This window comes from Alligator mississippiensis, chromosome 3 (assembly GCF_030867095.1).
Source record: "Alligator mississippiensis isolate rAllMis1 chromosome 3, rAllMis1, whole genome shotgun sequence".
Lineage (NCBI taxonomy): Eukaryota > Metazoa > Chordata > Crocodylia > Alligatoridae > Alligator > Alligator mississippiensis.
In genome coordinates, this window is record NC_081826.1 from 69,300,807 (window position 1) to 69,318,863 (window position 18,057).

Here is an 18,057-nt window from a genome sequence, read left to right on the forward strand (position 1 = left end):
GGAGTGGGGGAGAGACCAGGGCTGCACTGCCTCAGGCCCCTTCCCCACTGCCTGCTCCAAGGCACACCTGAATGCGCGAGTACAGAGCTGATGCCGGAGCCTGGCACAGCTGTTTGGAGCCTCCTGGCTGCAACTGGCCCCGGCTCTGAGGAACTGCTGCCATCTGGGATCCTGGGCTGCTCCCACAGGCAGCTGGGGTGCTGCAAGCCCTGCTGGGAGCAGCTCAGGCTCCAGCAGTTACCCAGAGCCGGGGTAGCTGCTGGCAGCCACAGAGCCCGGGCTGGGTGGCAGGGGCTTTGGGTGGAGGGCAAGGGGCAGCAGGGCTGGGGGGTCAGTGGCTTTGGGTGGGGGGCAAGGGGCACAAGCAGGGCATCCTGCCATGTACCCCTTGCCCTCATTTTTTTTTTCTGCCATGCCAGCACCCTAGCACCTTCTGAGGTAGGCATTGTGGTGTTTTTCAGCACTCCGGCCAAAAAACGTTTCCTACCCCTGATGTAGACATAGACCTAGTTGCACTCTCTGGCCACGTCCACATGACCACAACGTGTGCTGTGGCATCTCAAAGCAGTTGTGGCATGCTCCAAAGCAACTGGGGGCTCGGCCCTCCGAAAAGACACTCTAGCACCTGGCCAGAGCGTCTCTCTGCCTGCTGCATCTCCCTGCTGCTCCAGCATGCTGCTTGAGGAAGTGTGCTGAAGGAAATAGAAGTGGGGCATGGCTGGCAGCAGTGGTCCCCTGCCCATGCTCCATATGGTGCATAGCCCCTGCTGTCAGTGGGCCCTTGGGGCACTCATGGCCCGCTGCAGGCAGATCTCCCTTGTGGCACTGCCTGAGACCCGGGGGCTACACATAGCACACAGAGGCAACCTGGCCTGCTGGTGCACACTTTCAGCCAGAACCAGACTGGCTCCTGCCACCACCTAGGGCTCCTGGCACTACAGGCAAGGGCTGCGCACCATTGGGCCGGCCTGGCTCTTGTCTCCTTGTGACCCACACACCATTGGGCTGAGCCAACTCCTGCCTCTACGTGGTGGGCACGTGGAGGCAGGAGTCAGCCCAGCCCCATGGCATGCAGCTTCTGTCTGCAGTGCTGGGAGCCCCAGATAGGACTGAGCCAGCTCCAGCCACTGCCTGAAGGCATGCGCCAGCAGGCTGGTTCAGCTCCATGTGCCTCAGGTGGCACCACACGCTGCCAGGGGGCTCTGCCTGCAGCAGTGCTGCCACCAGCAGTGGGGGCTGTGCACTGTGGGGGGAGCGAGCAGGCGGGCATGTGGCAGGTCCCCCCACTAACTTCACAGGCACAAACCCCTGCACAATCCACCCACAAACACCCCCCCACAAATGTACCCACAAACCCCCAACCCCAACACACATACCCACCCGCAAACACCCCAATAATCCACTCACAAACCCTCCCACCCCCTACAAATCTCACACCCTGCATGCCCAGCTGCCAGGTGGGATGGGACCTGCTTGCAGGAGCCACAGCTGCAGGGGCAACTGCTGCACTATAGTTATGCACTGTGCCCACACCACTGCTGGGACATGAAGCCCTAGCTGGGGGACTCCTGGTCTCAGGAACCATTTAGGGGTGTGATGGGTTGCGGGGCAGGGTAGAAGTGGCAGCAGGGGTGGGTGATAGGCAGGGTGGAGATTGATGTGGCAGCAGGCTCTGTGGGTGTATGTGATGGGCCAGGGATTTGTGTAAAAAGAGAGAGTGATGGGGGTGGGGGAAGGGGGAGCACTCTACGTAGGAGAGGCTGCCAGAGCTGGGCTTGGAGCCCCCCAGTCCCCCAGAGCAGCCTGTGCAGGAAGAGGCCACCCTGGAAAGGAAGGGCCTTGTCCAGCCCAGTCCCTGAGTCCCAGTCAAGGGCTTCCCAAGAACAGCATGGGGATCGCTAGGGCCTGGGCACAGGCACAGGGAGCAGAACAGGAAGGGCTGACACTGCTCAGAGCCACAAAGCAGTGGGTGGGACAGCTGCCATTAGATCCATGTCCTGGAGCTGCTGCTGAGAGGGAGCAAGTGGGGTGGGGGGCAGTCAGGGGCTGCGGATCAGGAGTGAAGGGATTGGGTGGGCTGTGGATTGGGAGTGAGGGGCAAGGGCATGGGCAGGGGACCAGCATATCAGTACTGCTCAGTGCCACAAAGCAGCTGCGGGTCCAGCTGCAGCTGTCCCTACATCCCAGTGAACAAAGGGAGCAGGGACAGCTCTGATTTTTCTATAATTAAAAAAAAAAAAAGCGCAAATGCAAAAGTGTATAGGTATTTAGAAGAGAGGTATTTAGAATGTATTTTATGATGATAGAGGCAATGGTCGGCTTCCAAATTGCTTTAAAATTGTAAATATACCTATAAAACATTGCCTAACTGATCTTTCTCTCTCTCTATAGATAGATAGATAGTGGCCATTTTAATCACAGAAAAACATGGATTTGGGGTATTTTAATGAGAGAATTTGGGGGCGGGGGTGTTATCAGAGTATTTGCCATTTTTAGCAAGCGAACACCAGGATCTCTGCTGGTGAAGCAACTGGTAAGACCCAGGCAGAGGAGCCTGCCCAGGACCAGCACTGGGAACCCAGCTGGAGGGCAGATGAGGTGGCGGACCTCCTGGCCATTTGGGGCCAGGAGGATATGCTTAGACAATTCAAAATGGGCCATCACGATAAGCACATCTTCCAGATATAGCTGTCCAGATGGCGGAGAGGGAGGCACCAGAAGACATGACAGCAGAAGGCCAACTGTGCAGCCATGGCCCATTGGCAGCTGGCCCAGAGGTGGCTCTGCTGCAGTGTCTGTACCACAGCCCAGGGTTCCCATCTGGGTCTGGCAGGCATGTAGCCATGGGACTGCAGGACTCAGGGGGCAGAGACTGTCTGGTGGCAGCAGGTCACAGCCAGGCAGCAGCCCTCAGTGCCAAACTGGGGGTGGAGAAAGGATGCAGGGGCCATGCTAGGTTAGGGCTGCTTCAGCAGTCCAGCTGGCACAAGGGGCTAGATACCAACTGGCTGTGCAGCAGAAGCTCCTGAGGGCAAGTAGCCCTGAACTGCTTACCAGGGCAGCTTTCTGTACTGCTGGGTTGAGAGCAGGTACCGGCCCCAGCCTCTAGCTCCCCCTGGTTAAAGATCTGGGAGGAGTTGGGCAGGGACAGTTTGCCCCAAGTGGCACAATTTGCCCCACCCCAAAGCACATGTTCAGGCATGTGTTCTGAGGCACAAATCTCTGGCACAAATTTGTGCTGTGGCTATTTGAACTACTGCAAGTGCATGTGCCTGCATGTGTGGATGCACACGCATGCTCGCTTGTGCGCGCTCTCTCTCTCTCTCTCTCTCTCTCTCTCCCCCCTACATACACACATATACAAGCATAGAATATATATGATTGATATTTATTCTATGATTATATATGGGGGCGGGGGAGAGAACGTGGATCACTTCGCCTATCTTGGAAGCCATCTTTTTATATCGATCAATCGATCATTAGATAAAATACACACACACGCTCGGGAAGGGACCTCAAGAGATCATCTAGTCCCAACTTCCTGCCTCAGGCAAAACTCTCATGGACTTCAGTGAGTTCAGGAATTGGTCCAAGTAGCTTAATATACCTATTCCCAATGCTAATAATAAACAAACTTTAGGACCCCAGCACTGCAGTAACTGAGAATTTCCAGTATACATATATGGTAGACCTAAGGTGGACAAATGTAGTAGCTATTTAATACAAGAAAAGGGAAAAGTAGCAATGGTATTAAAGGGGGGCATTACAGAGTACTATGCAGCCATGTACAATAAACTTATTGTACAGAGTAACATCCTTCTGGATGCTTCTCTGCTTAGGGCTGACTAAACCAGAAGCAGGGCACATCTACAAAAGATATTTACTGCGGAGTTGCCTAATTAGTAGGGGTGTCCAAAATGGGACATATTCAATTCGGATTCAGCCTGAATTGAGGACAGTGATTCAATTCATTGATTCGGATCACTGTCCCTGATTCAATTTGACTGAATCCAAATCTGAAGATTTGATGCTGATTTGGCAAATCAGCAATTCGGCCATAGACACAGCTTTAAATATGTTTTCTACGTACCTTGAAGCACAGCTCATAAGCGCTGCGACGGTGGGGCACATAGAGCATCCCACAGGTGCATGGGGGTGGCTTCCCACATGCTCGGCAGCGAACCCAGAAGTGAACCGGAAGAACCATTTCTGATCCACTTCCGGATCAGCCACTGAGCATGTGGGGGGGGGGGCCTGTGCCCGCCTGGCTCAGCGATCAGCCATGGGGGGACCCTGGGTGCCCCCTCAGACCCAGGAAGCACCAGTTACCAAGCTAGGCGGGTGCGGAGGGCCCCTTTGCATGCTCCCTGGTAGACTCAGAAGCACTTCTGGTCCACTTCCAGGTCTGCTGCTGAGTGCGCTGGGGACCCCCCCATGCTATGGTGGTAAGCTCTCCACCCCACCATCTCAGCATTCACAAGCCACCTGGTACCTTGATTCATAGATTCATAGATGTTAGGGTCGGAAGGGACCTCAATAGATCATCGAGTCCAACCCCCTGCATAAGCAGGAAAGAGTGCTGGGTCTAGATGACCCCAGCTAGATACTCATCTAACCTCCTCTTGAAGACCCCCAGGGTAGGGGAGCGCACCACCTCCCTTGGGAGCCCGTTCCAGACCTTGGCCACTCAAACAGTGAAGAAGTTCTTCCTAATGTCCAATCTAAATCTGCTCTCTGCTACTTGTGGCCATTGTTTCTTGTAACCCCCGGGGGCGCCTTGGTGAATAAATCCTCACCAATTCCCTTCTGTGCCCCCGTGATGAACTTATAGGCAGCCACAAGGTCACCTCTCAACCTTCTCTTGCGGAGGCTGAAAAGGTCCAGTTTCTCTAGTCTCTCCTCATATGGCTTGGTCTGCAGGCCCTTAACCATACGAGTGGCCCTTCTCTGGACCCTCTCCAGGTTATCCGCATCCTTCTTGAAGTGTGGCGCCCAGAATTGCATGCAGTACTCCAACTGCGGTCTGACCAGCGCCCGATAGAGGGGAAGTATCACCTCCTTGGACCTATTCGTCATGCATTTGCTGATGCACGATAAAGTGCCATTGGCTTTTTTGATGGCTTCGTCACACTGCCGGCTCATGTTCATCTTGGAGTCCACTAGGACTCCAAGATCCCTTTCCACCTCTGTGCCACCCAGCGGGTCATTCCCTAGGCTGTAGGTGTGGTGGATATTTTTCCTCCCTAGGCTGTAGGTGTGCTGGACATTTTTCTTCCCTAGAGGAGCACCCGGTGTTCCTGAGTAGCACGTAATATACAGACCTGAGTCAAGCACCTAAACTCCAGAGAGGTGCAAGGGTTCAGATATCCTGTGGCCATAATATTTCCTATTGACTAGTTCTAGATTCCTCCCTGCTCAGTGTCTAAAATTGTCCCTGATCTTCAGAAATGCCTACCTCTTCTCATTAACTGTATTGGGAAGCCTAGCACCTAACCTTGCTTCTTTGAATCATCCTTTTGGGGCCAGATGCCTAATTTTTAGGTATTCAGACATCCAAGTTGGAAGTATCTGAGGGGTTTATCTGGATTTTACTCTAAAGCCCAAGGTGTTAATTTGTGTAGGACTTGATATATCCAGAATTTAAGGACTTCACAGTTCTCCTACACTGAGTATTAAGGCTTTTGGATTTAAAATAAGAAATAGAAGAACTTAAAAAAAGTTAGTAATGTAAGTAACTATAAATCCATTTTAAATAAAGTGCCCACTTATTGTGCATTTTATTCTGACCACTTCAAAATTCAAATACTGTATTTATGTAATTCTTGCCATAATTCATAGTGTTGGATCATTAGGCATGTATTCTGTTATTGCTAAGCTTAATTGTGAAATGCTAGAAGCATTATAGGTTTGCAAATATGTATTTCTCAGTAGATGGATGGTGGGTTTTTTCATACTCATTTGAATTTCACTTATGAGAGAATTTCAAATAGTGTAGTTTAAAGGAAAGAGAGTGAGAGGACTGCAAGTAGCAAAAATTAACTAACAGAAACGTGATTACCCAAGAACTGCTGCCTCATATTCTCTTTGGGGTAGAGGTTTTACAATATTTACTTTATATGATAAGAGTTATAAGTAGAAGTCTATGTTGTTTGTTCAGCCTATTATGCAGATGGTGCTTGATTAAAATCTATTTTAAACTACGGCGATTACTGCAAGATAGTGGGCATAAAACAGCTCTCCTAGCTCCATTAAAGGCTTTGGTACTATTGCAGTTTATTTTAAATATGCTTATAGACATTTTCGAACTTCTCAAGGGACATTTAGATATCAACGATGTGCCTTAGTTGATAGTCTTAAATCCTTTACTAGATATTCTTGTGATCTATTATGTGTGCAACGTAGTTAACACACATTTTTTAAAGTGAAAGATTATTGCTTTCTTGTGATAAATAAGTTAAATACATCACTATAATTAAGCAATAAGGCATGACAGGAGGTGGATTACCATGAGCTAACTACTCCTCTAGGGAATTTGAGGCACAAGTCTATGCCTAGCAGAATATATATGTTTTATTTTATTTCCCATCTGTCTCTGCTTTGGTGGTTAGCAGTTGAGTCTATGAAGCTGATAGACTGATGGGAGCATAAGGTAGGCCATCATCTCAGCCATTTCCAAGGTTATCAGTGCTGGAATTCTTTTTATTTAATTATTTTTTATAAAACAAACAGAATTTCCCCAGTGAGCACTCTCTTTTTAACAGTGGGGTTTTTGACGCCTCTTGATCAATTGGGAGAGAGAATAACTTCTCGGAGCTGTTTGTAGAACTATTTAAAAGAAGACCTTTTGTGCTTTTTTTATAGTTTACATACCACTTGATTAAATGGCAGTGTGGGCATCAGAATACCCTAAATATGTATGGGCTTGTAAAACCCAATGTTCAACACAGAAAGAAAAAGAGGGAAACCTTTAAAAACATTAAGAGTAAAAACTTTAACTGTGGCTGTAATGTTGTCAAGTCTTGTTGCCCATGGGATTTGTGAACTATTACTTTGCCATGGAAAATATGGAACAGCACTGGCAATTTACCTTCAGAGCTCTGTGTGTGGATCTGCACATGGGCACATTGTATGTCTTTGTACATACTTTATTCGTATTATTTCCACAGATTAGGATGAGGTAAGAGTGAGAATCTGGGGAACAAACAGTAATAATGAGCCGCACATTGCTTATGTTTATTACTGCTTCCCTGTTTTCTGAGGTGCATCTAGTATTTTCCACAACTATTAAGTAAAATCCACTCAATAGCAGTGCAGGTGCCTAGGAACCAGGCAAATTTATTTTTCAAGTTATAGTCATCACATAGCTTTAAAAGTCCAAAAGACCAAAATCTCCTAACTTTACTCCTTTCTGACCCTATATAATTATTTACACTTCCTGGGCACGTCTACACTTGAATAATTAATATGATGCAATAAACTCCAGCACAGTTTGCGCTGGAGTTTATTGCTCCTGAGCACAGTGCTTACATGTGTGCCCAGGACCACAGCATGTTGAACCAGGGTGGAGCAGCCCCGGTTGCTAGGAGGCCTGGGGGGTCAGCCTACTGGCCTGGGGCTGCTCCGACCTGGTTCAGCGTGCTGTGGAGGGGCTGGCTGGGGCACAAAGGTGCTTCAGTGCAGGGCTAGCTGGCAGGTAGCCCCTGCACAGAAGCACCCTTGTGCCCCAGTCAGTCCCGACCACTGTCTGCATGTTCATTGTAGCGCAGTAAATAATTCCATCATAGGATAGTACTTATATTTACAAGTACTAACCTGTGGCGGAATTAATTAATTCACTTCAGTCTAATAGCTCTGTACATGTAGATGGTGATGCTTTACTGCAGAGCTAATTAGGGAACTCTTCAGTAAGCATCTCATGTAGATGCCTCCCTTTTTTCCAAAAAAATATAGCAGACCTACTTTAAAACCACCTATGATCTGACATGTCACCTGATCACACACCATTAAAAACAGAAAAAACAGGTATGTGATAAAAATCATATTTATATGTTGGTAACACTCTTCTCCCCCCCCATATAATATTTTTAAATTATTAAATGTGGGGCAGGTGCATTAAGCCAAAATCTCCCAGTCAATAGGAAAGTTGGATTTCCATGAATTTGTGCCTCCTTGGTTTTCACAGTTATCCATGAGAGGTGGGGACATTTTTAAGTATGTGTGCACGCACGCGCGCGCACACACACACACACACACACACACATCCTTTTAATTCATTGTCAGCATGGACTTTATTCAGTCCTTTATTTTGGCCCTAAGAAACTGATCGTACATGAGCAGAGTTAGAGGTTGCAGTTAAATCTGAGAAGCAGAATTAAGTAGGTCAAAAATTTCGAATTTCATTCATATTTATTTTGAACTAACTGTACAATTAAATCAATTATTTCTCTGTATCTCAAATCTTTCAGTTTCTCGTCCAGTTCTTGAAATTACTGGAAAGATTCCTACTAGCTTCGGTAGGAATTCAACTGGCTTGACTAATCCTCTAAAGGAAAGAAAAAGTCATGATAGAAATGTTCTTGCTCTTGTTACATGGTTTGTGCGAGTGAACTGGTGGTCAGTATCTAATGAAATCTATAATGGCTTTACCCATTACAGGCGTGCAATCACCATTAGCAGTAAGACTCAAAAAAGATAAAAAATTAGAGGCTGAATTACCAATGGGATCATGATTTTATGAAAACAAAATGTAAAACATTTTAGGGAACACGTTACGTAATCTAGAACATTTATAATGCATTTTTGAGATGAAACCATGGAAAGTGATGTCAACATGTGGATTATCAAAAGAGCATAATTAAAATGCCATTTTTGCCTGCAAAATCCAAATTGTGTCTGGATTGTAGAAGCCTCACTAATAAATTGAGCTTTTGTTTAGTCCTCAGCTTAATGGATTTCTCTGTAATGCTTTTGTGATCTTGTATTACAGGTTAACGGAGGAGAAAAGCGGCCTGCTTCTGACTTGGGAAAGAAGCCCAAAACACCCAAAAAGAAGAAGAAGAAGGACCCTAATGAGCCACAGAAGCCTGTGTCTGCCTATGCATTATTTTTTCGAGACACCCAAGCAGCCATCAAGGGCCAAAACCCAAATGCTACTTTTGGTGAAGTCTCTAAAATTGTAGCATCAATGTGGGATGGCTTAGGAGAGGAACAAAAACAGGTACAAAGCAATATAGCTTGGAAACATAAATATTTTTATTTCAGCAATATATCTATGGACTTGTCATTTAAGATCTCTGGGCAGATTGTTTACTGGTAAACACTTGAACCTGATATTTAAGGGCATTGAGATAAGGAGAGTATCTCCTAATTTCATTTATTGGTGTATTATGCTGTTAGAACGAGTATTCGTTTCCTTTGCTTAAGGATTGATATTATTACTTTTAGGACTTTGTGAGCCAAAGTAAGAGAACCTGACTTGTTTTCAATTTTTCTATACTGTAATGGAACAGGGGTGCCCTACTGTAAATTAAAATAATGGCCAACGTTATTTTCCTATTCAGTGCCAGCAATGGCCTGGCATAGCAAAGGTTAGAATCTTTAAGGATTTTTTAAAATAATCTTCTCTCCTTCAGTAGTTACGTCTTCACCTTTTGTTATTATTATCTTTAATCCTTTTCTAACTTAACTAAAATCCTAGAATCTGCCTATCCCTAGCTAGATATAAGATAACCCAAATCCCAGTACCAGAATGTTCTTTAGATCCTTCCACAATATTCTTCCTTGTTATTTGAGACTATATGTTCAGCTCTTGCATTCTCTTTTTTTTCTATGTGCTGTCACTTCCTTTTGCAGAGAGTGAAAGACCCAGTGGGTTGTTCTGTATCTCATCTCTTGTGATGAGGTTTACAGGGACTGTGCTCAGGCCCTAAATACTTTGGGACTTCTTTGTTATCTGACAGTTCCATGGCACATGCATTTTCAGTACTGTACATGGAAAGTATTGTTTCTATTTGTAAAAGGAAATATGTGTCAGTTCAGGAAATGTTTGATTCCTTATCTTTATATTTTACGGATTCCATTTGTGGGATATCAAGGGGCTTTTTTCATCTCTCTCTTGAAAAAGACTTAGACTGATTGTAAGAGACAATCAGGCAGAATGTAAAGCAGTGTTAAAAGCTCCCTTTTGTATACATGGTAAAGTAACAATTTCCTCCACATCCTCAGCTCTGCACTGCCTCCATCACCCGCCACCCTCCCACTTCCAGGCCTATTGTGGTCTTTCTTACTTAAGTTCCATACAGCCAGGCTGATGTTAATATTGCTCCCAGTAAGCCCCTGTTTCTTTTGTGTGTCTATCTTAGAAATACAAGATTAAATGTTTTACTTAATCCATAAAACATGATGGAGCATATAGCATTGTGTTACAAAGATTCACCTAGGTTCATTGTTAAGCACGTGGATAAATCCCCAGCGCCTGCAGCTACCCAAGGGTGGGGATCATAACTGTGCAGCAACATCACACCCAGTGGTGTCTGAATCCAACTATAATAATGGCCTCATATTTTAAAAACCTATCAAAATATGCATGTTTATTTTTAAATGCACTATGATTCTGCCACTGAAGGGAAAGATTGGAACCCAGCTATAGAAAATAGGAAAGGGGCCTTCTCTCAGCCATTGTCATTAGTTATATCTGTATTGCAGTAGTGTCCAAGGTGCATCCTAGTAAGTGTACAGAAGTTCAATATCCCAGAAAAAGCTGTTCTAGAAGCCATTTAACCCTGGCTGTTATCTGGTTATTTTTCTCTTTGAAGCAGCCATTTTTGCTCTGGGAGAAAAATCCTGAATATCTGTGCACAGCAGCGAGTCTCCTAGTATAAAATAAATGTCTGTACATGGCCATAGAAGATAAGGAGCCCTTTTGTGCTAGGTGTTGTACAAAGTTCTGTGAAGACACAGTCCTTACCCTGGAAAGTTGGCAGTCCAAGGTCCTAGGCGCACATCATGTTTGCACCAGTGTTATTTGCATCCATTTTGTACACAAATGTGAATAACACCAGGTTCCAGAATAGACGCCTAGAGGACTAGTTTGTCCCAGGGTAACAGACTGAAGGCTGCTATTATTGTGCTTTGCCACTAGGTGGCAGAGAGTCAGTAATAGCTTTTTTGCATGAACTAAATGAGCACCCTGGGTTAACTTGTGGACACATAGAATATATGTGAATATATCTTTCATTGGTATAGTTTTACCTTTTATTCTTTAAAGTGTAATTCTACATGAGATTGGGTGATAGCCAGATGTAAGAGAATACCTTGTGTTTGAGATGTTTTTTTTCTGGCATCTCTGACCCAATAAATGGTGGATGCTAAGGAGGGTATTGAATAGTTGGTAGCTCACTCTAGAAATATCCAGTTTAATGGTCTCCCTGTATAATATTACTTCTGCCACTATCAGCAACAGGATACTAGGCTAGATGGACCATTGATCTGATCCACTATGGTGGTAATTATATGCTTATATTCTCATGTCAGTTCCACATCTATACCAGTGTAAAAGTCTGGTGTAATTGGACTGTGTAATGGGGCCCTAAATACAGAAGAAAAAAGATAGAGGATACAAGTGTATGGTATAAACAAAGGCCTTGTTGAGGACAGGGGTCCATCTGTGTAGAGATCACTGTGGGATTGGGACCACAGGAATTGGAGTGGCAGTTGATAATTGCCAGGCTAAGTTTACTTAGTGAATGTTGCTTTTCTGATGTTGTTGGTTAGTTTTAATATGGCACCTGAGTGGGAGAAAGGGTGAACTGATAGGAGAAAGAAGTGAGAAGTTTAGAAAAGGAAAATTAGCAGGGTAGGGAATTGAGTTTTAACATGAAGAGTAGAGCATGTCACTGCCTACAGAGGAACTATGGCAGGAAGGATGGGGGGAGGTCAAGGCAAACTGCCAGCCAGCAGAGAGAGAAAAATATGTGTTCATTTATATAGCGTTTGATTTTATTAGAAAACACTGGTAAGAAGCTGTCTTTTTCAGCATCTCAGTCATATTGCACTAATTGACAGAAACAATGAGCCATAAAGTTTCCTGTGGAGAACTTTCCAGAGGTTTCTCATTTTCCAACTATATTAATTTGACTTGCACGTTAATATGAGCACATTATTAGTATTGTTAAGAGAGGAGAGCATCATCACTATGATTTTTTTTTGTAACATACTTTCGACTTTGAAGAAATGTCACTATTCTTCCCAAAGGAAAACAGCTATAGGATGCAGGACAGAAACTCTTAGGACAAATCCTGGGGCTGTAAAAGACAAGAATGCTCCTATTCAATTCTGTGGATTGGATTTTGGTTGGCCCTTAGAGTGCCAATAGACGTGCTCATTCACGTTGTAATTAGAACGTGTCAGAGCAGACTCGATTTAATCACTGAATGGACTTTAGATAAAGCATCCCACAGCCATTTTGAAACGTGGGGACTTAATACATGACAGTGAACCATTTTAATTAGAGCGGCTGTCCAGGAACTACAGTAATTAAAACACCCCACCCCTGAGCATGTGTATAGATAACCAAAAAAGCTATCAGCTCTTACAAAACTGGATGCAGCTTCCAGCGGGTTCAGCCAGAGGAAAGGAAACTGAATCGAGAGGTCTGAGAAGTCACTTACCAAGTGCATTAGAAGGCCTTGTTCTTTTTCTTTTCTGTAGTGTATGCAACAAAGTTCACTGCTCAAGGCAAGAAAGCTGGATTAGATGAACTATTAAGATGTTTCAGTTTCTCTTCTGTAGTTGGATCATGCATTTTCCTTTCTCCCAAGTACTTACAAGCTGGGGTACCAGTAATGTTTCTCTCTCAGAAAGCTTCCCAAATTGTAGAGGAGGAGTCTGTACTCCATCTTTGGGCCAAAGCTAAGTGGCTGAGGAGCCAAGACAAAATTTTCCTCTTTAAAGAGAATTGTGCCCACATAGTAGAAGCAGCAATGGTCTGTTGTTATCCTGGACCCTTACTCATTGCATCCAAGAAGACTAAGGCTGCGTGGTCACACTCCTCCTTCTTCATCCTATTACATACCCTTGATGTTTTATGTCCTATCGTGGATTTACTCCCAAAATAGACAATGGTGTGGCTCAGTAGTTCTGGCTGGAAATGTTCCCGAATTAGAACAGCACAGTTAAGCAGATGCTTCTCAAGAACCTTCCAGAAGTTTAAATCTCAGTCTTAGACCTATCTCTATAATTGGGGATAAACCTAAATGAATCTGAAATCGGAAATATTCTTTAGTTTTTTAATCCAAAATAAACGTTCAGAAAAATTCTAGTCAGAGACGCTTGTTAACAGCTGCTGCCCAAAGTCTGCAGCTTCACTTGAGCAAATCTCCTACTGGCTTTACTGGGGACTACTACATTGGGGACCGAAAATGGGGATTAACAGACCTTATTTATGAGGATTTATTAGGACTTTGTAAAGAAAGAGTTAGGAAAACCCAGGAATATTCTAAAGTATTTGTCTTTAAACTCAATTTCCCAGTGAAAGCAATGAGGGTGGCTACAAGACACCACCTATATCTTCTGTATTTTAAGGCCTTAATTCTATGGTTTCAGAATACAAGGAACTTGTTTGAAGTCTAGGGGTGGCAACATGAAAAATGAACTCTAAATATGGCAGGGATTAATGTATATGGGGCTTAACTGTGGAACAAAAATATTTTAACTAGTATCCAGAGCACACTTGAATGGGGTTTGGCTGTTACGAGGAAGCCTTAGAAACTTCAGAAACTCAAAAGAAAGTTAAAATAAAGAAGCAATATATTTTCACTAGATGCATACTTTATTTATGAATTATGCGCACCCATAGTGTTGAAAAAATTCAATTATCATGAAGCTTCAGGGTTTTATGCTTTGGAAGCTGATGCTTATTCTGGAACTTAAAAATAGAATTAAGTTTCCAAATTGTTTCTGGAGTTGGAATTCTTTTCTAGTGTCTTAAATATAAATCTATTGGAAAGGAAATCATAGCACACACAGGGTATAAAATGATAATCCTCTGGAGAAAATAGGGTAATAATAAAATTACACACACACACATTTTATTATTACCATATATATATATATATATATATATATATATATATGGTATAAAAACCCAAAGTTCTTTGATGACCCATCATACCAGACTGCAAGACTTAAGGAGTTTGCAGAAAGTTCCATATGTTTTTCATGCTACAGAAAGTCCCAAGAAATGTGGTCTGGGAAAATTCAGCAGGACTGAGGAAAAGCAAAAACATGATGAGCTACATGATGCATTTACTTTTTAAGGAGGATTTCTCATTTAAGTTATTAAGGAGCTATGCTTCTAACATAGCTCCTCACGACTACACAACCCTGAAAAGTCAATAGTATCTGCACTCAGTGGCACGCAGGAGTGGATCCAGAGGGGTCTCCACCCCCTTTGGCTGTGCGCCACATGCACAGTGAGTTGTCTAAGCTCACTGGTATGTCAGTGCAGCACCTGCTGGGAGGTCTGCCTGGGCTATGAACAAAATGAGCTCATTGGCTGTTGCCATGGGGTTTCATGAAGCTCTGGAGCTCCGGAGGTTAGTGTTATTGCTGTTCTCCCTTCTCCTCCCCTGTCACCCACCCAAATTTAGCAGCAGGGGAAGAGAGATGTTTCCCTGCTTTCACACAGCTCCAGAACCCAGAGGCTGAGCCCTGCCATCTGAGAAGAGAAAGAAAAGCAAAGAGTGGCAGAGCTTACCCCCAGGCTCCAGGGTTGCATGAGCAGATGCCACACTGGTATCCAGGATCACAGCAAGGGGAAGAGGGCAGCTACACCCACTTCCGAAGTTTGACTCATGCACAATGAGCTGTCTTCACTGTGCCACACTGCCATCACTGCTGTCCTGGATCCACCCAGGGTACCACATATTATAAACCATTTCAGTTATTTTCCAATCATTCAGAGACCTTTTATAAATAGCATAGTTATATTTGTAAAAGTGTCCTTTTAGACTCCAAATGGTTTCCTACACATTTTTTGTAGCTCCTTCCCAAATACTATCACATGTATAAGAATTAAAGCTGGTGGAAAATGAGGAGGAGGGATTTAAATTTGGGAAGGATGGGGCAAATCAAATTTGCTGTCGATAAAACTTCTAACAGGGTGCACCTACAAATGCAATCACTTCAACTGAATAAACTCCTGCGCACTTTGCACTAGAGTCAGCTGCTCCCGGGCGGAGCGTTTACATGTGCACCTGGGATTGTAGCAATTTGAGCCAGGGCAGAGCAGGTCTGGACTGGCAGGGGGTACAGGGGTTCAGCCCTGGGTGCTGGGTGGTAGCATCAGGCTAACTGAAGCAAAAGCGTGCTACAGTGTGGGGCTAGGTGGCAGGCAGCCCCCACACTGTAGCACTCTTGTGATCCAGCCAGTCCAGGTCACCGTCTACATATGCGTTTCATTGCACATAACTGCTCTGTTGTAGGACAGTACTTGTCTCAGGCACTACCATCCTACAGCAGAGTTAATTAATGTACTGCACCCTAATATAGATACACATGTAGATGGTGACACTTTCCTGTGAAGCTAATTAGTCAGCTCCACAGTGAAGTGCACGTGTAGTTGCATCCAGAGAAACCAAGTCTACCAATAATCCATTGCTGTACATTTTCCTCGGTATGATAACTGCAGTTTGTGGTGATTGTCAGTGGGTTTATATATGTCTGCCTTTTAGGCCAATTATCCCCCTGCCCCACACCCCAAGTAAATAGCATGCTCTTGTCATCCCATTTTTTTAAATCAGATTTCTCTATATTACTGCCCTCAGAGCACAGTTTAACTATAAAAGGGAGAAAAATAGCCCTCAGGGATCAGAGTCTGGCCTGCTAAATAAATGAATAGTTGAGCCATTTTGGCTTTCCAACAGAAGGCTAGTTCAGGCTCCGTAAAAAGACTACTTAGGTAATTTTCTGTTTTTAAGTGAAGAAGAAAGTTATTTTAAATCAGAACCAGATGCCAATGCACTAAATGAACCTTAAGTTTCATTGGAGACCCAATATGGCAGTAATAGATTTAGCAAATTACAAACAAAATGTTCTTGTTTACATAATGCAAGTTACTTTAAAGCTTCAAGCCAAGACCCTAAATAAATGTGCTATTATTCTAGAAAAGGAACTGAATGCCTATTCAGGATAGTATTCAAAGTTACTGTCTGGTGGAACGTCATTGTCTTCACTAGAGTTCTATGAATTTGCCCCCTATGAACAAATTAGTGTGTGTGTTTACTTAAATATTGTACTGGCCCTTGTAGCTGGGAGGAAGAAGGATTTACCTAGAGATCCAAAGCTTAATGATCATATAGCACAAGCAAAGCAACTGTTTGAGTGCTGTAACATATGCCTTCTTTCAGGCTGCATAATTCATAAATAGTAATATTAGCTGCAACAGTTCAGCTCAATAGCAACACCTCATTATTTTATCCTTCAGTATTTATTCCTATGTTTGACGCCTCATGAAATTACTGTTAATGTGTTTATATAAGGGCAGATCTGACACAAGTGGGAAGAATTTAATTTCCCACTCATTCTTTCCTGCTGATGTGTCCTCTTCCCCTGGTAGAAGTGGCAAGTGTAAATAGTTAATTTGCTTCAATTATGAGCCTGTCCTGCTAAATTAGAAGCAGCAGGAATATGAAGAGCCAGAATTATACTTATGAGGCAGCTGACAAATCCTCTGAGCTCACAAAATCAAATCATTTACTCCTCATTGGTGCTCAAAGACCCGCTAGATAAATGCTGCAGTTTATTCTTTATCATCTCATGGAACTTGGGCTGTATATTACCAATACTTAAATAAATTGAAGTCCCTGTGTATTAGAGTCAACATTTGTGATACTGTTAGCGCATTTTCATTATAAACTTTAAGCTTTCAAGGATTTCTATCTTGTCCACTAAAAATAACCCAGTCTGATTCAAGCATTAAAAAAAATTTCAGCGACTCCCTAAAGTTACTCTTCAGATCTCAGTGAAGCTTTAGATTCATACTAAAAAGTAGCAGATTATCTATTGCAAGGTAGAATGTGGCAATTTGTGTAGGTCTTTAAAAATACTGGTAATTCTCATCAACATTTAGCCTCCAGAATGATTGTACTGTGTAAGGCCGTATTTATTTGAATATTTTAAAAGTAAATCCATGTTTATACATCACCTGATTTCTCAAGGTTATTAGCTCAAAGGTGTACTGAAGGCATAAACCTGCATTGGAAAGGAATAACATGGCAAACTGTCCTGTATCTTTCCAGGATGAGCTCTGGAAGGGACTGCAGCAACTGGAATTCTCATGCAGTGCATCCTTAAGACACACCAAGATGTTGCTCTTCTCCAGATTTAGCCAGCTACATAATACCAGCTGTTACTGAGTACATGGTTCAATTTCTATTGTGTACTTGCTGCAAGATTAGGTGTAATCTGATCACGTGGGTAATATTTGTAGTCTAGGGCAGAGGTTTTTCAAAGAGGAGCTAGGCCCCCAGCACCCCATTGCCTTTCAGCTGGAATTGAATACCTAACCCCCATATGTCTTTGAAACTGCAGTGATGAGCCTCAGCTGGTTTAACATGCCATAGCTGCATTGACTTCAGTGAAGTGATGACAGTTAATAGCATGTGATGACTGATCTCTAATCTTTAATTTACAGGATAGTTTTCTAGCAGGCCTAGTATAGCCATAGAAATAGCAGAAATGAAATGCTGATTTTCAAGTGAGGATACTCAGCAGTGCTTTCAAAACATTTACCTATTATTCATTACTAGCTGCATTTTGTTTTCTGGATTTATAGTTATGAAATGAACCCACTACAGCCACAGTATGAGTCTAATGTATAAGGGAATGACCAATGTTTTCCTGCCCCCAACTTCCATGTCACATACTTAAATTATAGTTTGGGAATCATTATACAATCCTTTTAAGAGGACCGCAAAATTATTCCTATACCATCAGTTTTATGGGTAAAAGACAACCATTCAGGGTTTAACGTTTATTTTTGCTTTATTTTGTAAATGA

General features: G+C 43.6%; 1 protein-coding gene across 3 annotated transcripts in view; it reads left to right on the top strand.

Annotated features, from left to right (window-relative positions):
* TOX (thymocyte selection associated high mobility group box) overlaps window positions 1–18,057 on the top strand; it is a 306,122-nt gene that overhangs the window by 248,430 nt on the left and 39,635 nt on the right. For all 3 annotated transcript variants that reach the window (XM_059724058.1, XM_059724059.1, XM_006269533.4), the window contains one exon: window positions 8,987–9,217. In XM_059724058.1, the coding sequence (XP_059580041.1) occupies window positions 8,987–9,217 (231 nt within the window). The remainder of the gene's footprint in view (window positions 1–8,986; window positions 9,218–18,057) is intronic.